This window comes from Schistosoma haematobium, chromosome 1 (genome assembly GCF_000699445.3).
Source record: "Schistosoma haematobium chromosome 1, whole genome shotgun sequence".
In the NCBI taxonomy this organism is placed as follows: domain Eukaryota; kingdom Metazoa; phylum Platyhelminthes; class Trematoda; order Strigeidida; family Schistosomatidae; genus Schistosoma; species Schistosoma haematobium.
The window spans coordinates 63,603,345-63,628,074 of NC_067196.1; the positions used below are offsets into that span (position 1 = coordinate 63,603,345).

General features: G+C 37.5%; 1 protein-coding gene across 1 annotated transcript in view; it reads left to right on the plus strand.

Annotated features, from left to right (window-relative positions):
- Nucleotides 1–24,730, plus strand: part of CKAP5 (Cytoskeleton associated protein 5) — a 40,925-nt gene that overhangs the window by 6,984 nt on the left and 9,211 nt on the right. Inside the window, exons 8-21 of the mRNA XM_051209338.1 lie at nucleotides 6,795–7,143; nucleotides 9,971–10,241; nucleotides 11,316–11,490; nucleotides 13,616–13,896; nucleotides 16,453–16,809; nucleotides 17,324–17,581; nucleotides 19,660–19,804; nucleotides 20,159–20,567; nucleotides 20,684–20,886; nucleotides 21,617–21,878; nucleotides 22,916–23,152; nucleotides 23,264–23,457; nucleotides 24,049–24,170; nucleotides 24,463–24,672. Coding sequence (XP_051074790.1) covers nucleotides 6,795–7,143; nucleotides 9,971–10,241; nucleotides 11,316–11,490; nucleotides 13,616–13,896; nucleotides 16,453–16,809; nucleotides 17,324–17,581; nucleotides 19,660–19,804; nucleotides 20,159–20,567; nucleotides 20,684–20,886; nucleotides 21,617–21,878; nucleotides 22,916–23,152; nucleotides 23,264–23,457; nucleotides 24,049–24,170; nucleotides 24,463–24,672 — 3,473 coding nt within the window. The remainder of the gene's footprint in view (nucleotides 1–6,794; nucleotides 7,144–9,970; nucleotides 10,242–11,315; nucleotides 11,491–13,615; nucleotides 13,897–16,452; nucleotides 16,810–17,323; nucleotides 17,582–19,659; nucleotides 19,805–20,158; nucleotides 20,568–20,683; nucleotides 20,887–21,616; nucleotides 21,879–22,915; nucleotides 23,153–23,263; nucleotides 23,458–24,048; nucleotides 24,171–24,462; nucleotides 24,673–24,730) is intronic.

Below are 24,730 nucleotides of genomic sequence, written 5' to 3' on the forward strand. Positions count from 1 at the left end.
CTAAGATCCTTTTCGGTATGTTGTCGTGTAGCAATTAGTATGAGTAAATAACTTGACTGACAAATATTTAATATTTAGTATTATTTATTTGAACACATAAATATTGGTACAAAGGGGCAGCGAATACATATGCGCCACACGAGTCACTTGGTTCGTTTGTGGGTTGTGATACTGCCCGGGTGCCCAGATCGGAGCAGGTGGTCTGATCCACTAGGCAGTGGAGCAACGTTAGGAGATGCAGTCCCATGGTAGCCGGTGGCCAACAATAGGTTCATATACCATCTGTTCCTTCAGAATCCTGGAGCCCATGTGCACCATTGGTTTGGAATCAAGGTTTCCCAACTCCCCTAAGTAGATCCTCCGTGTTCACAAACCCGGTTAGGACGTCGGACATTCGCTCTTCGTCCTCTCAATTTTGTAAACAACACCCCTGCCCCGAGAAGGCAGTGAGTAGGACTTACCTGGCAGTGGCTATATACGTGTAGTCATGTAAGAGCATTTTGAGAAGAGATGACTCTCCGACATATATTTCAGTTTAAATTTGAAATTTTTGTTCATTGATTTATAGTGACATTCTGTTTTGGTTATCCCTATTGATTCAGTCAGTCAGCTACAAGGTAGGACCAGGCACATATATGCATCGGTCCAGGTTGCCATACCTCATTAGCACAGCAAGATAAACACCGGATTCATAGGAGTGGTTAGGTCAAATGTGGTAATGTATAGGAGAAAGATTGCATATAGAGATATAGTACAAGAAGAAAAAATTGGTTCGTAGAAAGAAAGGTATGAAGTGATTTTAATCTCTTAGTTTAAGGGAAGACAGGGAGTGAATACACCGACGCCATTGTGATCGATTCTGAGCCATGTCACCAAGAGTCTCCAACCATTGGTTACGATAGTCACGCGGACCCCAACCAAGTAGTCTGCATCTACCAACATGGCTCAGACTAGAAGTTAGTGACTTCAAGGACTGATGCCACGTTTTGGTTTGGCCGCCCCTAACTTTCTTCCAACCATCTCCAACACCGGTTAGCATTGCACGTCGTGGTAATCGGTGTTCGGGCATACGTAACACGTGGCCCAACCATCTCAGTCGATGAAGATTCACAACCTCATCAACTGATTTACCATTATTCCCTAATACCCTGTGTCGAACCTCACTATTACTTACCCGGTGATCCCAGCAGACGCCAGCAATATTTCTGAGGCATCTGTGGTCAAATACTAGTAGCTTACCAGTGTCTTCTACTCTTAATGGCCATGTTTCGCTGCCGTAAATTAAAACAGAACAGACTGCCGCGCAGTATAGGTGATGTAGCATAGGTGACGTAAGTTGGCAAAAGCCAAACGAGCTTTTTGAATCCGTGCTGAGATTTTGTCAGACACCAATCCGTTTGGGCTGATCGGACTTCCAAGATAAGTGAAGTTGTCGACGCGTTCGACTACTTTACTCCCTATCCTTAGTTCAGGTGTTGACGTAGGACAGTCTTGAAGCAACAACTTGCATTTAGAGGGAGAGAAGCGCATTCCAAACATTCTGGCATTGTTGCTTAGTGCTACCAGAAGACTCTGCATTTTGTCAGCGTCTTCACCAAGCAGGACTATGTCATCTGTGTTTTCTAAGTCAATAAGTGGACCTCCTAGATGGAGATCAATACCCGAGAATTCAGTCGACGAGAATGTTATTTCCATCAGTAGGTCTATGATGAAGTTAAACAGAAATGGAGAAAGTGGACAGCATAGACGGACACCACTTGAGGTTGCAAAAGTAGATGGCAGTTCGCCATAAGCTCTGACTGGACTAGTAGTGTTCGAGTAAAGAGCCTTTACAAGGTTTATGTACTTCTGGGGTACGCCTTTCAATGACAGACAGCCACAGAATCTCGCGGTCTACCGAGTCAAATGCTGCTTTAAGTCAAGAAAGACCACCATTGTCGGACGTCGATAAGTATGTCTGTGTTCTAGAACCTGACGAATGGTGAATATGTGGTCGATGCAGCCACGACCAGGTCTAAAGCCAGCTTGGTTCTCTCGTGTTTGCAGTTCACGAGTCTTAGTTAGGCGTCTGATAATTATCGAGGCTAGTATTTTAGATACTATATTAGTTAAACTAATCCCTCTGTGGTTGTCACAGGATGATTTTAACCCTCTCTTATGTATTGGGACGATAAGTGATTGTGATCAGTCAGATGGAATAACGTCTAACTCCCAGATCTTAGCTAAAATATTAGTCAACCTAATCGCTAATATTGTACCACCATTCTTATAGACCTCTGGAGCCAATCCATCTGGAACAGCTGCCCTTCCTCGTTTCAGATTAACTATAGCCTTTTGAACTTCTGCTAGAGTTGGGGGACCTACTTCAATGTTCCATTCACACTGTCTGAGAATGGTGGGTAGTTGTAGAGTCGCTAAAGGCTAGCTGAACTGTTCCCTAAATTGTTCCGCCCATCGTTCTAAACGTCTGGACTGGGAGTAGATGAGAGTATCGTCTTTTTCCGAAATAATCTCACTTACACTTGACTTATTAGTTCCAGTTTCTTTTATTAGTCTATAAAGCTGTCTTGTGTTTCCTATAGTCGCCGCCTTTTCCATCTCTTTTGCTTTCGTTGCCCACCACTGCTGACGGTCGTTCCTTAGACTTTTGCTTAACCTAGATCTGATTTGTTGTTGCTCTTCATCGTGTTCAGAGCCTGATGGGACGAGTTTGCGAGAATCCATCAGTGTGATAGACCTTGAAGAAATCCACTGGTTCTTTGTAATTCTGTGGTTTAAGTCACTGCTGTTTCCACAGCTGTTTGTATATCTTTCCAAGCAACATCTGGGTCAGCCTCGTTTTCAGAACTACCTAAGTGTGACCTCAGTTGTTCCCGGAACCTACTTTTGGTTTTCTCGTTACTCAACTCAGTTCTAATTGGTCTTTTTGATGTGGCTTTTTTGCGTCCAGTGAGGTGCAAGCAGATGCGTGCCAGTATTAGGGCATGGTCGGAGTCCAAGCAGGTACTCCAGAATGAGCGACAATCTTGTACCGACCCTCTCCAACGATGACTGATGGCAAAATGGTCTATTTGAGTCCATCGTTGGTTTGGTGTAGGGGGTCGCCATGTTAAACGATGTCTCTCCTTATGCTTGAAATTTGTGTTTGCTAAAAATAAACGATTGTCTGAGCATAGTTGCAGCAGACGATCACCATTATCTGTTCGTTGTGCCGGTATACTAAAATACCCACCTAAATGCCTTTCTGTTTGGTTTAAACCACCTATCTGGGCATTAAAGTCACCTGCTACGAGTACTATGTCTGAACGTTTAGCTTTCTGAAGAAGTTCAGATAGCTTTCTGTAAAATTCATCTTTCATTTCATCTGGGCTGCAGTCGGTGGGAGCGTAGGGAGAAACGACAAAAAGGCAACGACGTGTGTCCCTATCCTTCCGAGTTCTTACGGAGCCGTTTAGCCGAACAGCACATAGACGACTGTTGACGGGGATCCACTCTAACAGTGCTTGTTCCGCCCTCATGCTTAGTGCTATCCCTACTCCTGCCAGTCCACGAGAGCTGGCCATCGGGTCACCAGATAAACGGAGGGTGTATCTCGTTGGCTCTCCGTTTTGCCGAGGTGAGGTCAAGTGAATGACCACACTGGGATTCTGTATGTGTTTCGGAGACACAGCATACATCAATGGAAAGAGACTCTAGGGTTTTAGCCAAGGAAGCCTGTTGACCGATTTGACATAGGGTGCGTACATTGAAGGCTCCAATGTGTAGTCTGGAGCGAGGTTTCAGTAGACCTGGGACAGTGTTTTGAGCACTAGAATCGTTGGCTATGGTGACACTTGAGGGGGAAGCCGAAAAAGGAAGTTTAGAGTTTGAAGTTGATGTAGGAGGAATAATCGGAATTGAAGAGGGAGGTTGATCATGAATACAGTGGTCTTGAGTGCTGTTAGAGGTATGAGGGCGGTTATCGCTTCCCGGTTGCCCACACCGAGGAAGGGTTCTTCTGGAGGTACCTGAAAAGGAAATTGGATTAGAGGTGGTCTCAGTGACCTGAGAGCGTGACCGCAGTGCCAAAGGGACAACTGCTTGAGGTCGGTCACACACGACCTTTTTATGGGCAATTTTTGTGTTAGCTCCGTACTTGTTGAGACCTTACCGCCGGAGACGGATATCCGTGTGATAAGGCGAGGTGTGCATTTTTGGGGTCGACCTTTTCTAACCCCACCCCTTCTTGTGGGAAGGCAGCATCGCTGTCATGCTGGTTGTCTGAAGGAAACACCTTACTGCTGTCACACCTCTGTACAGTCAGCAGTACGACTTCGCCTTCGGGACTTATTTATTCAGTAGGTAAAAGTTGTCTATTTCGTAGTTATAGAATGTTTGATCGAAAAAACCACAAATATCTCTTCAGCAAATGCACGTTATTTAGGTAAAGGACTTTTCTACAAGTACCTGCCCCCAAATGCCCTGGTACGGCTGAGAGTGGGGAGAGTCCGCTCTCCCTTTCGAAATGCTGCCACATGGCCACTCGTATATAACCTCTGCCAGGTAAGTCCTACTCACTGCCTTCTCGGGGCAGGGGTGTTGTTTACAAAATTGAGAGGACGAAGAGCGAATGTCCGACGTCCTAACCGGGTTTGTGAACACGGAGGATCTACTTAGGGGAGTTAGGAAAACTTGATTCCAAACCAATGGTGCACATGGGCTCCAGGATTCTGAAGGAACAGATGGTATATGAACCTATTGTTGGTCACCGGCTACCATGGGACTGCATCTCCTAACGTTGCTCCACTGCCTTGTGGAGCAGATCTTCAGGTCGGAGGCTACGGGTGTGGCCTCCTAAGAAAACCACCTGCTTCGGTTTGGGAACCCGGGCAGCATCACAGCCCTCACACATCGAATGAGATTTGTGTGGCGCATATGTATTTGGTGCCTCCTTGTACCAATATCTATATGTTAAAACAAATAAACCTGCAAATATCACACCACATTGTTTATTCGCCGCATTTAGAAACTTGATCAATGAGTTTCAATACCGAGAACTAAATAGGGTCGTACTACTTATTATGCAGCTATCGATTAGTTATTAGTTAGTGATAGGTATTGGGTCGGATTTTCAGTCCATTAGTTTATTGCGAAAATGTTAGGCACTGTTCAATGCGGCTTTTTGATTATATATGTATAATACGGTAATTTTTATTTTTAAACTTAAGAGATTTCAGACACTTTCTAAGCTTATATCAAATAAGCTTATTTAAAACACGATTATAAAAGTCTCATCGTTGTAATCGTCTTCTCTTTACTTTTTATTTTTGAGAATGTAGATTGTATTCTCACACTAGAGATATTATACCAATTTCTAGTGATTTATTTGTTTCATATTCTGATTTTATCTATTTGAATTGAGGAATTTGTATGTGATTTTGTCTTTTAATGCTATGGTAATATGACATTTTAACGTGTGAATTTTTCAGTTACCTTAATTATACTTTTTTCGGTAAACAACTTCCTGTTTACTGTTCAAATCACTTCATTTTTCACAGATTATTTATTATTTATTTATTTTAACACATAGATATTGGTACAAGGAGGCACCAAATACATATGCGCCACACAAATCTCATTCGATGTGTGAGGGCTGTGATGCTGCCCGGGTTCGCAAACCGAAGCAGGTGGTTTTCTTAGGGACCACTCCCCGAGCCTTCGACCTGAAGGTCTGATCCACAAGGCAGTGGAGCATCGTAAGGAGATGCATTTCCATGGTAACCGGTGACCAACAGTTGGTTCATACGCTATTTGTTCCTTGAGGATACTGGAGCCCATGTGCACCATTGATTTAGAATCCGGTTAGGGCGCCGGACATTCGCTTTTCGTCCTCTTATTTTCGTAAACAACACCCACGCCATGAGAAGGCAATGAGTAGGACTTCCCTAGTAGATGCTATATACGCGTGGCCATGTGACAGCATTTCGAGAGGGAGAGCGGACTCTCCCCACTTTCAGCCGTACCAGGGTATCTTGGGGCTAATTCCTTAGACGGTATTTTTCATAGATAGCACTAGCACACTATGGTATACCATTTCAACAGTTATATGCTTCTTCGTATAGTTCTAGTTATGGTCAAACTAGTTTATAACTCTACTTACCATTCTTTTTTAATAAGTTTTACGTCACACTCATAAGTTCTGTAATACTTGATAGAGAGTAGCCTAATGCACTCAGTTGTTTTAAATTAATCGTTGGTGGTCAATGACGTAGTTTGTCTTTTAATTTTTGAAGTGCAATTTTGATTAGTCCTTTTAACTTATCACCTATTTTCTTCCATAGATTTTTTCCTGTTGATCCCTTAAGGTCGCATTTAGAGTTGTTCATTCTAGCATTACATATACAAAATTATTTTTATTTATAAAAGAGGACACTGGAGACTTCGCAGTATTAGTTAACGTTCGTCGCTCTTAAAGCACAAATAACTCTGAAAATCGTTTACTTCTTTGGAAGGCTTGCATATTGTATTCAGTCGAATAGGTAAGATATTTATAGGATCTAATCACATGCTTGGTAATGGATTATGACTGTGTCCTTATATTCATTGAGATTTCTAGGTCTTAATATACCTGGTGAATTAGGGTTTTATTGATGTGTGTATGTGTCGATTATATAACATAAAGGCTTCTTGATTATGTGATTCTAGTAGTAATGTTTTAATCCTGCTTCTTCAATCTCCTATACTCCGCTGCCGTTACTTTATCTTATGTTGTTACTACCAAAGTTTTCCTAATGTATACTATTTTTCGCTTCCAGGCTTCACTAGATCATTTTGTGGATGATATTGTAGCTGCATTAAGTCACAAAACACCTAATGTACGTGCAGAAGCAGCCTTAATTCTAAGTAGAGCGTTCAAAAAATGTTCTGCCACATCACTAAACAAAAAGGTTTTAAAATCGTTTACTGTACCGTTATGTGTAACATGCAACGATACTGTTCCTGAAGTGCGTGAATGTAGTTTTGCTGCGCTTGGTGCTGCAATGTTCGTCGTGTCGGCAAAAACTATCCAGCCCTTTCTCAGCGAACTTGATTCCATCCGGCTGGCGAAAATCAATGAATGTTGCGAACGAATAGCGTCTGAACTTAGTAATTCAAATAACTCTGGTTAGTTTAGGATTTCTGTTACATTTTTTATCAGTGGCACATCTTAATTTTCAATCTTTATTTATAACCACATGATATTTCTGTTTTAGATTACTTGACAATAGATAATTGTGTAGTGTTTTGTTATAATCCAGCCTAACGCACACGTGTAAGACGAATTTAGGCCACTGAATTGTGAGAAATTAATTTGCTAGCGTAGTGAGTAAACATGGTCGAAGGCTCCTGATCTAGTTACAATAATTTACCGTTTTATTACGAACATGATGTTTCCCTATTCTTCAAATTGTAAATTGCTGGTCATAGTAATTTCAGCTGATTACAATATTAGTGTTTTGCGGACTGAAGTTGTAGGATGATATAAGTGCTTCAAGTCCCTAAAATTAGTCAAGATTGTTTCTGAAACCTTAAATAGCTAAATCGATTAGAAGAGTATATATCTGTTACAGATAACGATAAAGTTAAGCAGCTGGTGGTACATCAGTAGTTCGTAGTTTCTGAAAGAAATAGTAGGAAAATGCCGAATGGTATCACTATTTAACTTCTGAATTATCACAACAGTCTGAAAATGTTTCAAACCACCTTACAATAAGTTGATATCTTTGATAAGTTTTAGTGAATTTTACTTCTCGACAAATTGAATCAGTCAGTCAGTCAGTAACAACGTAGAACTTCGTACGTACGTACATCAGTTCGAGTTGCCACACCACATTAGCACAGAGATGCAGTTGTCGATTCAAATCCCGTAGTTGTAGAGGCGGTAAGAGTATAAGCAGTAATCGGAAAGATTAGGGTTTGGAGATGTTATTTAAAGAGTTTAATCCAGGGAAATAAAATTGGAAAGAGAAAAAAGAAAGGGACATGAAGAATTCAGATTAGAATTTGGGAGAACACAAAGAGTGGGTGCACCTGCGCCATTGCAAACGATTTCGAGCCATGTCATTCAGGGTCTCTAACCATTGGTTGCTATCATCTCGCGGTCCCCAACCAAGTAGTCTACACCTACCAACATGACTCAGTCCACTTGTCAGTGACTTCATGGACTTGTGCCATGTTTTAGTCAGGCCGCCCCTAGCTTTCTTCCAACCTACTCCTATACCATTGGACATCGCACGTCGAGGTAGTCGGTAGTTGGGCATACGTAACACGTGTCCCAGCCATCTCAACTGATGAAGTTTCACTACTTCATCAATTGATTTGCCATCCTTACCTAGTACCCGTACGTCGGGCCTGAAGAAATATCAATCAGTGATATTTCTTCAAGTTCGACGTACCAGACAAATTGTTGCATGTTATAACTCTGAAATGTAAACCTTTTACAATCACGAAATCGTCAGTGAACAAATAAACTTCGGTTTTATACGTAAACTAAGATAGAGTTGTGTTACTTTCTTCCTTTGAGGTCCAAAGGACTCGAAGATATTTGAATGTCAACCATTAGTTTCTGTCTCCAAACATAAATAGTGACCAGACAGATTTATAATTATTTCTTTTAGGTAGTTAAAAACTCTGAAGATGTCAAAAACCATTTTAAAGTCGGAAATAAAGATTTATAGAATTCTCGTTGAATAAATCTGTTCACGGAGCTCCAGATATCTCAAGCCGTATAATAGTCTCAGTACATGGATTTTAGATTGACCGTTACATTTGATCTATGATTTCATTACATATTCATATCGACATGCTTAATAATGCTGTTTCTTTTGATAAGAATTAACACTGCAAAACGTTAGTTTTATCTTTCAATGTCATAAAAATCGTTGATTTTTCGTATACTTGTAGGCTTCTAAGTTCCGTTCTGTTTTAATTTACGGCAGCGAAACATGGCCATTAAGAGTAGAAGACACTGGTAAGCTACTAGTATTTGACCACAGATGCCTCAGAAATATTGCTGGCGTCTGCTGGGATCACCGGGTAAGTAATAGTGAGGTTCGACACAGGGTATTAGGGAATAATGGTAAATCAGTTGATGAGGTTGTGAATCTTCATCGACTGAGATGGTTGGGCCACGTGTTACGTATGCCCGAACACCGATTACCACGACGTGCAATGCTAACCGGTGTTGGAGATGGTTGGAAGAAAGTTAGGGGCGGCCAAACCAAAACGTGGCATCAGTCCTTGAAGTCACTAACTTCTAGTCTGAGCCATGTTGGTAGATGCAGACTACTTGGTTGGGGTCCGCGTGACTATCGTAACCAATGGTTGGAGACTCTTGGTGACATGGCTCAGAATCGATCACAATGGCGTCGGTGTATTCACTCCCTGTCTTCCCTTAAACTAAGAGATTAAAATCACTTCATACCTTTCTTTCTACGAACCAATTTTTTCTTCTTGTACTATATCTCTATATGCAATCTTTCTCCTATACATTACCACATTTGACCTAACCACTCCTATGAATCCGGTGTTTATCTTGCTGTGCTAATGAGGTATGGCAACCTGGACCGATGCATATATGTGCCTGGTCCTACCTTGTAGCTGACTGACTGACTGACTGAGGCTTCTAAGTTGTAAATAAACAATTATATCCTATTCAGATCAGTAATCATTACAATCGTCATGATATGGTAACTTGTGTTAATGCACACATGTGTGCTAGGTTCTACTTTGATTATGACAGGCGAAATGTGGTCAGTATCTGGCTTTTTCTATTTATCGGGGGATGTAATCTGTCGTCTTATTGATCGTATGCTCCCCGTACCTTCGTATCCAAAACCTCTCCATCCTCACACTGATTAGCAAACATGTAGAGTAGCGCAGATTTTTCTCCATTTAAATGCTTTTCATATTTCAGTTCTGATATGTTTTGCCCTTATTTTTGACAATACAGGTAACCAACTAACTGCTCCTTCGACAAATATGTCTACATCTGCTAAACCCAATACTGTACCACGTCGTGCAGCACCACCAGTCACTCGTCCGAATACAGCGTCCAGTGGCACTGGAGAGGCTAATTCCGAATGTGCTACTAAAACACCAACTTCTGGGCCATCTAGTAAAAAATCGACAGCACGTACGAAATCTGTTATTGAGAAATCGAAATTCACCATTCCAACAGAAAACTTGTTAACAGAGGATGAAATATCTCAGAAAGCTTCTGAGTGAGTTGTTACTAGTATCACCCACCTTGTTTTCTTCGATATCTTACACCAAATATCAGATGATTTTTATAAGCTAAATGTAATGATTACGAAAAGATTCCGAGTAATCTGATTAGTGATTAGAATTTATTTATTCTGTTATAGCATTTTGTTACAAAGCTGCACGGAAAACAAGGTCGATAATGGGTATAGAAAAAAACAGAGTAACTGGACCATTATTGAACATCAGGTCCCAATACATTTGTCAGGGACTCGCTTACGTATTCACTATGTTAGCTTGTTTTGATTGGATACTTAATGATAATTACAGGCTCATTCGCCAGGTAATTGGGTATGTGCGGTAATTTGATTGTGAACGCTAATTATACTATCCAATTTAATCAAACTGAATTAGATTGAGTGGCATTCCAATCGGAAACTTAGTAGCCGGACGTCGAGTGTCCTAACCGCTAGGCCCACCTGTCTACTGCCATGTCAGAAGTTGGAGATGTAGAGTCGGAAATGTGGGGTCATGTAAGTAAGAATTAGATGATAGAGAATGATGATCAATAATGAAGGAATACTTCCTAGCTGCTAACGATTTGCTTGAAAGGTAATCCCTAGATTTTAGTACTTCTCTTCGTTATTAAAGCTTCATAAACAACCGTCTCAGCCAGCATTGTTAAATAAATTTACTTCATTCTAAGCATCGATTGACAGAAAAAAAATACATAATTTAACGATTTCAGTAAATATGTGCCTACAGTTTCTATACCCAATTCACCTCTCATTCCTGCACAACTACATCGTCTATTTGAACGTGCACTTCAGGTATTGATTAACTGAATTCACGTATCAACAAGTAATTCTTGGGCACATTATATCTTTTGTGTTGATTACCGCTTTTTACGAGTTTTTTTCCTATTAAAACTGGAAGGGTTAATAAATCGTTTTAATAGATGAGGTCATCCTCTGTAAACTAAATTTATTTGTTTAAAGCACATATGGTGTTTTTGGTTATTTTAGATAATTATTTGAATGGAAAATTCAAAAGGCTTTTTCCTTGACCGTAATTTCTGATTGAATGTGTTTTAGGCTTCTTGGGGAAGCACTTATCAAGCAATTATCTGATACGAATTGGAAAGAACGCTTGCAAGCGGTTGAACAAATGAAATCTAACATACATTCCTTTACCAGTTCTGACGTACCTACTCAAATTTTGTGTCGTGCTGTTCTACTTAAGCCTGGAATCAAGGATACTAATTTTCAGGTACTTAGTTGTGTTTTGAGTGAAATCATTTTATGTCAGCTTATAAGTGACAATTTATGTCAAATAATTTCGGTATGTTTACTGTCATGGTTTTATCGGTCTGCAACACTTATCAAGTTCTAGTCTTAAACAATCAAACCCAGAATCGTTTACTCTCATTGTTTTCCAACACCCATAACATCGGCTTTCTAAACTGCGTTGATGTTTTTCCTTGATGTTACTACAAGTTTTAAAGTCCTTTTTAGTAGCCTGATAGGCACCTTCGATCTCAGAAGTAACCGTTAATATAAAAAGGAAATTGAGTGAATATATTCACCATCAATTTTATACCTGTTCTCATTGATCAATTAGAACAAACTGAAACCTGAATTATTAATGTTGTATTTCAGTTTATCATGTGCTAGATACAACTTCATGACTTAATTAACAAGAAAACCCTAAAAGACCACAAAATCGTTCGTTTATAAATAATAATTGGCTATAGAAGTGAAAGGTTGAAAAAATGGATACATCTCTGTTGCTCCATTCGGTCTCACTTTATATTCCAAAATACTGTTCATCATAACATTAGATGTGGAATTATGAACGAAATAATCTCAGTGATTACAAGTAATATAACTCTAGCGTTTCACCTGATAATTTCGTCCAAGTTTCATCAGGAAAATAGTCAGAATCAAACATAAATAACCTCTGAAATAACTGTATGCCAATTTTCTTTAAATAATTGCTGACAGTAGACTTTAGGACTCGTGACCGGTGACCAACAATAGGTTCATATACCATCTGTTCCTTCAGAATCCTGGAGCCCATGTGCACCATTGGTTTGGAATCAAGGTTTCCCAACTCCCCTAAGTAGATCCTCCGTGTTCACAAACCCGGTTAGGACGTCGGACATTCGCTCTTCGTCCTCTCAATTTTGTAAACAACACCCCTGCCCCGAGAAGGCAGTGAGTAGGACTTACCTGGCAGTGGCTGTATACGTGTGGTTATGTAAGAGCATCTCAAGAGAAAGAGCTAACTCTCCTCACTCTCAGCAGTACTAGGGCATTGAGGGCGTTCAAATATCCTATTTATTGTTGTTTATTTTCTTGTAGAAGTTTAGACCAGACTGCCGGGTGAAACGTTCCCATTATTTAAATTGAACGAAATATCTTTTCGGTGACTCTTGGTTTTCATTGGTTATCTTACTAAAATTAGTCCGTCATGAAAACTATTATAATACAGCTGTCTCCACGAACACCTGTAGCGATAATAAAAATTTGGAAACTGATAAAATTCCTCCCCAAAATCAAGTCTGACTTAACTTTATGATGATATCTTGTAAACAATTTGCCAATAAATTTTGTGAAAATCCCGTTTATTTTGCATTATTAATACAAAATAATGTGCTTATGTAATCTGTCCTCTAAAAATTAGGTGTACTAAGTTTTACATATTCAAATTTTTTGTTTTTATTATCATTATGTTATAAGTTTCTCCATACTTAAGTTTTTTGTTTTGGTGTAAATCGAAATGTGCGTTTGAACTAATCACACGAGTTGTGACCGTGTATGGATGTTTTGGAAACGGCATACTTTCATTACACTGGGATTTTACAATATTGACTGGTTTTTTTGACACTACTGTTCAATTCAAAGTCAGAATTTTGTGTTATTTTACAAAACCAAGGGTCGTATTTTATAAATTTGGGGTGTCACCTCCATTACACAGAGTATATAGAAGTAATTTCTAAAGTGTGTATGTGAGGGGTTAACTTTTCACGGTCATGGAGTTGGCGACAAATTGTTTCTTGAGAAACCCAAATGATTGCAACTTAAGCGACAACTATTCAAAGACAATCACATATGACCCTTGAGCGTTGCGTACTTTACTGTTTCTGTCTACAGATTGGTAGTCATACGTGAACTTCAGCAACAATCATGTGCATATCAAGGTAGTAAAAACATAAGTGGTGGTAGTGTCATGCAAAGTTTTCGAAGTGTATGTTCGAACTCACAAACTGGCGTTTGGTTTTTTACCTACTGTTGACAAAAATTTTCAGTCATACACGTTAAAGAATAACCATATAATCAGGTATTCGTGTACTTATGGGTACTTTAATCTGACTTTTCCTGTATTAATCAAGGTGCTGCGCGCTCGAATTGAGTACATCGAAGCAGTTTTGTCTTTAAGCGTCTCTATCAGTTCAAATTTGGCTGAGTTACTTTTATCAGATTTGATTGAGAAGGTTGGTGATACGAAAGTCGGTGACGTCACAAAAATTGCGATGACAAAATTGGCTGAGAAAACAAGTCTCGAATTAGTTGGTGGTTTTATAATGCGCACACTATTTCAGATTAAAAATCCTCGCAGTCAGACCGAAGGTTTGGCTTGGTTGAATCAAAGCATTCAGGAATTCGGATTTTGGTATGTATTTTTATATGCATGGTTGCTTATATTTACTAAATGAAAATCTCACAATTTGAAAATTATTTTGTTGCTAACCGAATAACCATTGTCCACTTCTCAATCTGCTTAATTTGTTATCATTAACTACAACTAATTCTTAACATAGCGGAGTGATCACAAATCCTGTATCCTCGAAACGACATATTAGACTGAACAACGCACTAGACGTATTACTCGATCGATGCATACAGTACGATATTATCAAACCATTAGACTAGACTGCTGTGTATACAGGTACACGAGAGAACCTGATTACAAGCCGATCAATAGCTTTATTAGCATATACAAGCAGTCCACCTGCTGCGAAACCCGGTGTAGAACTGAATCGTTTACCTTTAGCAGTAGTGTTTATAGTTAGTTCTCGTTTACCCTTCCTCGGAGTCCAATGATATGTTACTTCACCAAGTTCATATCAGTTCTGTATGCTTTTTTATCGTTTTAGTGTGTGATAAACCTCCTGGTCAACAGTTGTAACTGAAGCTTCTAACATCATATGAGTGATTAGATTTTCTGAGTTTATCGCCTTTAACAAAGTTTGAGTAGATGAAAGGTGTCAGAGATTTTCAAGTCATAGAAGCTAGATCTTTCAGGTGTTGTAGAGCACAAAAATGTTCTGCCTTTTTATATCAGTCGACTTTTAACCGTTGAGTTGAAGTTCCAAAACCCTGTCCCGCCTACTTTGGTTCAAGCGACTAGGGATTATCTATATCTCTTGTACAATATTAGTTCAAAATCTAGTACATAGATCTGTACATGTCCACTAAGTTTTTTTATCCCCAAATCCTGTAACATAATCTGTGAATGGAGTTTACTCTCTCTCTTTCTTGCAATAGTTTCATTTGGCTGTGCACTAAGAAACCTTTTAGCAAAGTCTCACTGGTTTTACGCGGTAGGAGTGTTCTACATGTACAAAAAATGAAAGTGGATATATATGGTCTAAACTGAATCAATTTGTACGGAGATTTACTTGTGATACACATACACCCTTGCCGCTGTTAGTAAATTCTCTTTCTCGTCCACCGGCTTTTACGGGGGTATCGTTCGTAACTCTTTGCTGCTATACGATTCGAACTTGTATTTAAAAATTCAGTATACGGTTTCGTTTTACATAGTTCTGCTAAGATTATCGTAAAGTATGGTACCACTTGTCCAAAGTTTCATGTTAAATGTAAGTACGAATGTTCCAATATATCTATTTGTTGCTTTGAATTCTAAATTCTTATTCATAGTGTTCGGGATACTGCATATCAGTCGCCAATAAAAGGAGAAAATGAAACGGTTCGAAAGACGAGAAACAAAAAATAGCATGCACGCCTTTAAAACAAAGAATAAAGAATCAAAGAGTGCTTTTGAGTTGGTGTCGTAGTACATTGCTCTACTTTGGTTAAGTACATGTAACCTATCTTTTCTTAAGATGTTAGAAAACAAATCTATGACTTTGTAGGTATCATTACCATGGTTTGACTTGATAATTTCGAATAAATTGAGCATTGGGTAGATTGTTATAAATAAATAAGTATATTATGTCATAATATTCTTGTTATTCCGTTGTATTATTTAAACTTGGATTAATTTTGGTTTAGTTATTTATTCTCTGAAGAAATGGCTTACACTGAGTCACGAAACGTCAGAAAATCTAATTTTTCTACTCATTGGAATATTACAAATATATTATTTATTATCTATGACTTGTCCATAAATCTAATTCCACGTTTACTTACGGGTTACGTTTCATGACAACAATCGACTAATTTGAGGGATCTTTTCCCATTCAATATCGCAATCATATAATAAATAATGACTGAAAGCTTACCCCCAAATGCCCTGGTGCTGCCGAGGGTGGGGAGAGTTAGCTCTTTCTCTTGAGATGCTCTTACATAACCACACGTATACAGCCACTGCCAGGTAAGTCCTACTCACTGCCTTCTCGGGGCAGGGGTGTTGTTTACAAAATTGAGAGGACGAAGAGCGAATGTCCGACGTCCTAACCGGGTTTGTGAACACGGAGGATCTACTTAGGGGAGTTGGGAAACCTTGATTCCAAACCAATGGTGCACATGGGCTCCAGGATTCTGAAGGAACAGATGGTATATGAACCTATTGTTGGTCACCGGCTACCATGGGACTGCATCTCCTAACGTTGCTCCACTGCCTAGTGGATCAGACCACCTGCTCCGATCTGGGCACCCGGGCAGTATCACAACCCACAAACGAACCAAGTGACTCGTGTGGCGCATATGTATTCGCTGCCCCTTTGTACCAATATTTATGTGTTCAAATAAATTGGCTATGGAATCTAGTTTCTGTTATAATTAATCCAATGTTACTTTAGTTTAGCATTTTTTCCAGAGCATTCTGTCCTTTCTCCTTGTGCTTAGTAATTAAAGGCATAATTAGTGTTTCGACCTCTCTTGTATGTAAGTTTTTTTATTCCATGACGTCCATGATTTTAATAGCTGAATATTCTTGCCAAATTAATCCTAGATGCTTGATGAATTTGTTTAATTTATTTAGTATTCCACCACAAGAAGTTGGACCACTTCTAAAAACAGGCCTCAATGCAACTAACCCTTCTGTTCGTCAAAATTCACTAAATCTTGCTGGGACAATTCATTTATATCTCCATGATCGTTTGCCAGCTCTCCTAGCGGGTGAGAAACCGGCTTTAATTACGTTACTGAACGCGGAATTTGCGAAAAACAAAGATAAAAAAGCTCCTGCTCCAACTCGTTTTTCTGCTGCCCAAACTCTTCTCAAAGAATCAGTGTCTGCTGAACCCAGCGGAACTGAAGCATTGTCTAGAGATATAGAAACTACCGGTCAAATAGAGGAGATGGACTCTGATGTATTACTTCCAAAAGTAGATATCAGGTATTCATTGAAATATCTTATATCATTTCTGCAGCTTAACTGATTTATTAGCTTTTTCGGACATTCCTGGTAGATAAAAAAGTTTTCGTCATGATCTTTTACGTTTTGGGTTTTTCACAATTTTTTATGAATGCCTGTGTTTCCACTTACTCGTTATGTTTTACCTGTTATTTTAGTATATGTACGACATCCAAACTATATTGTTTTTGGTGTGTAAATTTATATTTCCATATTTTTTTAAACCAAATCGCCACGTATATCGTACATAACCGAAAAGTGGGTTGCGTATCGGAATAAATGTAGAGGGGGACTGTGCTATCATGTGATTGCTGATTAAATAAAATTCTCCATCTAACACACTTGAATGCTTAAAGTGGACTAGTGGAGACCTTAACTTACCATAGGTTCTTCAGAATCAGATTCACCTTCAATGTCATCTGCTTCAATGACGCACATTTTTGTCGCATCTATGCTGTTGAGTGTCCGCTATTCATATTCCAGTTTCTTTTTTCAGTGACCGACTCACACCTGAACTCCTGGGACTTCTGAAAAGCAAGGTTTGGAAAGAACGTTTAGAAGCACTGACTACTATTGAAAATTTTATATCTCCTTCCCATTTGATTGATGCTTCAAACGGAAAGCTTCAAGAGCCTTTGACTATGATAGCTAAAGCAGCTAATGATGTGAATAAAAACTTGGCCAAACAAGCTTTGATAATCCTGTCTTCCTTCGCTTCATCAATACCGAAATCAGACGCTGTGAATTACATAAAGTAAATATATGTTCTGAAGTCGTTTTTTATTTTTATAATTATATTCATCTTTCCTCTTTTTTCCCACTTTAAAACACGCTGTATTTGACTTCAAAAGCTGCTACTACTACACTGTAAGTCTGAGTTACTCGTTATAGTAACTAATTGGGACTCATACAATACCCTTATCACTATTATCAAGTTATTGGTCAGGCTTAGGTTTTTTGGGTACCCGGTTCTGTCACACACTCCCAACACTAGACTAATAATCTGTATAAGAAATGAATCCTAAGGCTGTACGATAAATTTTATTGCTCAATCTGAGTGATTTTGTTTACAGCTTGTCCGTATTCTAAGTTGCCAGGCTGATTCGTGTAGTTCTTTCTTCGTTTTATATCTACAGTGTATCTTTACGAACTCTAACAGACAAAATAAGTTTGTTATAACCTGTACTAGTTTTTACGATAATGTTATCGTCGTGTTGGCTTCTAAGTGTCTTGTTCCGGTGACATCTGAGCTTATCTAATAATGGAAATTAGTGTTTTCATAATTTAACCGCTATTGTCACAGGTCAAATCCAATCTACATCTGTTAATTGAACAAAAACTTCATACCATAGTTTATTGAAAGTTGCCTATAATTTTAAATTATTTTCACTGCTATCTTCATGTTATTTTCTACTGTATTTTATTACCAAATATAGTCATTTATATTTTGTACGATAATTAAAAATAATTGGTAATTTGTTGATTTATAATATTTGTTTCCATCTTTTTCTGTTTTCTGACAAATCATTTTGTCTTATTTGGATATTTTACATGTAAAAGATATAGTTTCCTCACTTATTCAATCAGTTGGGCAGTAGTAGGTCGCCAATCACTTACCACTGACATCTTCATTCATGCCGGAATTTCATCGATCGGTTGTTTTGTCATAATAGTATCATGTATACACGTGAACGTTTTGTTAAGCAGAATAAATACAGTGATATAGATCACAGCTCATCTTTTCTATATATTTGTTTAATAATTTTATTACTTTCTATAATCATTATAACTTTATTAGAAAGAAGATATGATTTATGGCAACACACTACTTTGTATGGTATAAAGAGAAATATATTCATCTATTTGTTTTATATTTGCAGTTTTTAATCCGCACCTCGTTGTTCTATATTCAGTTTGCTCTTAAAATTACTAAAGCATATATTTGTAATCTTCTGATTGATTCTATTGTCCTATATAGAAGTGAATAAAAAATGTATGCTAGTAAACAGCTGTTTAAGAGCACTTGACCTCTAATTCAGTATTATTTGTGTACAAGTATTCAAACTTTTGTCGATTGATGTTGTACGTATCTGTCTTTGATCGTATCTAATATTGACAAACTTTTTAAATAAATGAAATGTACTCATTAAGACAAAGATAGAAAAGATATGTTCAACAAAGAGTTCTCTTTTTGGCGGATTTTTTCTCAAAACAGTACAATCATAGTTATACTCTTTCTTTGCAGTAATATGTTTGTTAAAAAAACAACGTACTGTGTATAGTAACAAAATCGCAGAAAAAATTTTGTTCTTGGTAAGGAAGTGAAAGTGTGGTTATTAAGATCTTAAGAACAGATAAAGATTAATAATAATAAAATGAGGTTGCGTAACGTGATAAAATAAAATGTTGAAGTTAAGAAATTTTTAACACATTGTTATTATGAACTATGCTAAGGTGTACTGTACGAAGCTTATTGGATTCTAACGGATGGCAAATAAAAAAATGTTATTAGGTTATTTCATACTGGTGAAGTAAAATGGTTTATCTTATTTCAAGAATAATACATAAGATCATTTGAAACATATCTATACGTTTACAATTTAGCTATACTCACTCTGATTCTGCAAAACCGGAAGCACAAATTTTATAATCTAGCAATCCTTTCAGAAATATTAACAGTACTGTTTTAACTAAGGCAAGTACGAACTGATACCAAACTTTCCGAATTTCAATAACAATCGTACGTAATAAGCACGCGAATCCTCATTTAAAATAACTCACTTTTCCTACAAATATTTTATTAACTTATTACTCAACCGATCTATTTTCTAGGTATGTTGAACCCCCTATTTTACTCTGTCTTGGTGATTCAAAAGTTCAAATACGTGAGGCAGCTGTAACTGCACTTAGCTCTTGGCAAAGTCGAGTTCCCATTTTATCAGTATTTGAAAATAACATGTTAGCTGATGCCTTAAAGGTAAGTATCTTTTCATGTACCTTTTTTGAAGATAACCTGAGCCAATTTCGACCGAAACATTAATTACTGTTTACATTTAATCGTCACTAATACATGTATACTTGGACTAGTACATAAAAATATAAATGCTGACTGATGTATGTGAACTAAACTTGATTCCTGAGTCATTACATGTGTGTGTGAAATGAAAGATTACTTATTAGATTATAGACGAAGATAATTAATAAGATTTTAATGGCTCATTAAACTGTTCGTTATTGGTTTTTAAGACAATCATTCATAACGTTTTGTTCTATGTAAAGTTGTTTTATAATCTAAACTCTTTATTCATCTTTCTATTTATTTACTATTTAGATGGAAAATCCATTTTTACGAGCCGAATTACTACGTTGGCTTCAAGATGTTCTCTCACCTATGCCATTAAACGCCCTGCGGAAAAACGCTTCAGAAATAACAGAGAATCTAATACCTCAGGTATTTGCTTCTCTTGAAGATCGTAATGTTGAAGCTCGTAAACAAGCCCAACTAGTTCTTCCTTCATTAATACAAGTTTTTGGCTGGGAACCTATCTTAAAGTCTACCAATCGTTTGAAGCCCACCTCAAAGGATTCAATTATGCCTCATTTGGAGAAAGCTCGTGAAAGTGTAGCTAATTCACATCCCTCATCCATGGAGAAAAAAACCTCTTCTCCATCTAAAGCGGTACGTGTAGGTAATGGAGCACCTCCACAACCTTCCTCAAATGCCCCAGCTACTACTCCAGGTATTTCTTTCATGTATTTTACAGGAAAATTTAAATAAGACATCCGTTTTTCACTGGATTATATGCTTCATAGAAAAGATTACCTCATCTATTTCATTTCAATCATTAAATTTTAGAAAATAGCGAGGAATCTGAAAATGCTACGCAATCTTCAGGCAATACCTCAAAGTCTGTTTCCGATACGAAGAAAAAGGCTGATAATAAAAAGTCTATCAACACGTCTAAAAAGTCAGGTCCGGAACTGGCAACGACATCCATAATTCTTCCTCCAAATAAGTCAGCTAAGAGTTCTAGGTTAAATGATGAGAAAAAACGCAAGGTAATGATTCTGTATTTTTTAAAATAACCCTGTTCCATTTGTTGTTTATTGTGTCTATTTCCAAATATACACATTAAACTATTAACGTATTGAATTTTTATGCATGAAACTTGCAATTTCGAATTATATTTTGAGAAATATACATGGATGATATTTCAAGCATAAATTTGTGATACTCACTGAAAGCAATGAGTGAGAATACCTCTTGTACAACCTATGTAGTTAATGACAAATTTGACTGGATGATTCAGATTACTGAATGACAGCAAGGCTTCATAGTTACGCAAATTAGACTACTTAAAGTCAAAAAGTATGGAAGTATTCGATTATGTTAAATGTTCGGTTTACATATCCAGTGTTATTCCTATGAACAAATTGAATAGTCTTAATTAAATAACGTTTTGGTATCCTTTAATAAATGTAAGGTGGTTGCCCAACATCATGGATTGGTTAAGATTAGATATTAACTCCGTTGGGTGCCGGCTCAGTGGTCTATACGCTAAGCGTTTGCACAAGACCGAAAGCCCTTTGTTCGAGTTCGGAATGCGGGATTGTGGATGCGCAATACTGAGGAGTCCCATAGTAGGACGAAACGATCTTCCTGTGCTTCCGGGTTTTCGATTTTAGTCTAATATTGTTCTGTTCATGATTCCAGTGGAAGGTATACAACTTTTTGTAAGTCTTTACTTTCCGTTTTGTTTTTCAAAAACTCATTTTTTCTAATTTACAGCTTTTAAAATGGGATTTCGATGCTCCAACAAAAGACCACATACAACAATTAAGTACATTATTCACTGCAGCTGGAACCGCTCCTGAATTTCATGCACTTTTATTTCATACCGACTTTAAACAACACATTAAGGCGATTGAACAGCTTTCTCAATTACTAGATACCACTGAAGGCTGTGAGGCTACTGTAATAAATGTAGATATTATCTTGAGATGGATTGTTCTACGATTCTTTGAAACTAATCCAGTTGTTTTAGGCAGATGTAAGTTAATTTGATACTACGAATATCAATTAAATTAATCTTCACCGGTACCCAAACTACAAAATAAGTTTTAATGATTTCATACTCTAAGTTATTCTTTTTTGTATATAACTGATAACTTTCCTATAAAATTGAATTTGTGCACAGTTGTTTGATCATTCTGTTAACTAATGACTAATATTTAAATCATCCAAATTATCAACCCATATTACCCAGTTAAAAGATACATTGATATAGTTGACTAAACTAGTTAACCATAGGTTGATCAAACATAATTGTAACGAGATAAAGATATGAATTCAGTCTACGAAGTCATTGACTGAATATATGAGTTATGTGTGGAAGGTATAAACTTCACTCGTAAGGTCCTTAAAATAATGATTACTCATTCAGTCAATATACTACAAATCTATTAACGAGACTACAATTTATGGACAAACTTTGAGCGACGCTAAAGTGACCTTGCTATTGTCCACCTACTAACTGGGACTAAATGACAGTTATAAAGCAATGCAAGGAATTGGAATTGTGATTTACAGTTGATGGTTAGAATTAGAAACTAGATTTAAGGTTTTCGTTACTGACTGACATCAGCTAAAATGCCAAAACGCTATTTAGCCAAATGGATGAATAAATTTCGCGCCTAAATTCAACGCCTGTTATCTTATATCTGATTGATTCTTCCATAAATTATAGTTTCGCCGATTTATCCATTACCTTCAAAATCTTACTCATCATTTACTTTCGTTTGTAAACTTTATATTCATTTTATTTTGGCATTTCTACAATTTTGTCAGTTTTTCGTTCTATGCTATTGCACTCTTATGAAATATTCTACAACCGTATCTCTGCTTGTATTTGTTTGGAGATACACGTTGTAAAGATTAGTCTAAAATAAGATGTTAATCAGGTCATAAATATTTGAGCTATCGTAATAAATATCACTGTGATATTTCTATTTGTTGTTCCTAAAACTTTGTAACAGCTATTTAGGCTGAATTGTGTTTTATTCTCATTTCCTCTTTCGAATAATACAGGTATGGATTATCTAACAAAATTATTCGTTTTTATGTCAGAGTCTGGAGCAAATCTTTCTGAACATGAAGGTGGTTCATTTCTTCCTTATTTGGTGATGAAAGTGGGTGAACCTAAAGATATAATTCGACAGAATATTCGAGGAATATTGAAACTTGTGGTTAATCTCTATCCACCCAGTCGTCTATTCACATTTCTCACTAATGGGACTAAGGCCAAAACAAGTAAAACAAGACAAGGTTAGCTTCGTTGTTTATGTGCGTTACATACGTAAGCAAGTATCATATTTAGTAATCATCTCTCACAGTTGCTTTACTGTCCTGTTGATTCTTAATTATTTTTTGTTTTAGAGTGCTTGGATGAGATGGGTTCTCTGATTGATCGTTTTGGATTAAATGTTTGCCAGCCTTCTATTCCCGTTGCAATCAAATTGATCGCTCAACAAATTGGTGATCGTGATAGCGGAGTTCGATCAGCAGCTTTGAATGCTTTACTTTCTGCGTATGCTGTTATTGGTGAACAGATATGGAAGGTTATCGGTGATGTAAGAGATTTCAGTTGTTCTATATTACTACGTTGTTAAGTTGATCTTTATTCCACTTGGGAATATTGTCAACTAGTAAACTTATTTCTACGACGATTAAGCTAGTAATATAAATTTTTCATACAGAAAGTATTAATCAAAAATACCAGCGAGTAAACTATTTTGACTCAGAATCTTAACTCATTCCTCGCTTCACTCGGTATTAATATTTTCAGTTCCTATTTCTATTATATCATTAAGACAGTTAAGTTTCACTTGCTCCTGTTGCCCCTGATGGATAAGCAAAGGCCGCCCACCAGCATTCTCAGTCGAACTCTGTCCTGAACAATCTTTCCGGTTTGATGATTTCCTCAATGTGTGTCCACCTCCAGCTTCTTTTCCTAATTCCCTCTTCGGTTCATAGTTGGTTTGTTCTCTACCACAGTAGGTCGTTGCTGATGGTTTGGGGAACAGTAAAACAGCTTAGCTGGTCCTGTTGTGTTGCTGAACTTCATTCCGTTCCCTGTTCCTAGGTCATATTTTAATCCATCTAAAATAGCATACTTGTGTACCATTGTAGTCATGTATTATCATGTTCTTCGTTTGTCTCAGATACCAGAAAAAGAACGTTCAATGCTGGAAGAACGTATCAAACGAGCTGGGCAAATACCGATCAATACTGTAGATAATTTTGAACCAAAGACACCGTCTGTAAGACCGAGCACTGCAAGACGGTATGTATTTTAAAGTTAACGTTTGTTATATAATCCTTAAATTTCAATCCTATTTACTTTTTTTCAATCGAAGGATTATCTCTGAAATATTCCTGAATGTAGAGTACGACTTTGTTTTCTGCCGACATCCTATCATAGTATCTTATTTTCGAGAATACTAGAAACTTATCTGTGTATTTCCCTGCATAGTTCTATCATGAATTCATATAAATTAATCTGTCTGAGGTAGTAGTAGTATTATAAGTAGTAATTCGGATTTGTTTTTGTTCCTTATTTTCCATTTTTATATCAGCGATCCATCAGATTCACGTAATCCTCTAGAGCCTGTTCCTAACGAATTTCGCCGTCAGCAACCGGTTTCTGCAGCTCATGCTAGAGCGCGTGCTATGTTGAATGAACTAGGTGATTTATCACCTGAGAAAGCTCCATGTATGCCTCCACTTATTCAGTTAGATGCTGATATAAATGATCTTTTCCAACCAGTTGAAATTCCAGCATTGAAGTGAGTATTCACAATGTTTTCTATTACTTTTGGTATTTTAATTCAAGTGAACAATTAT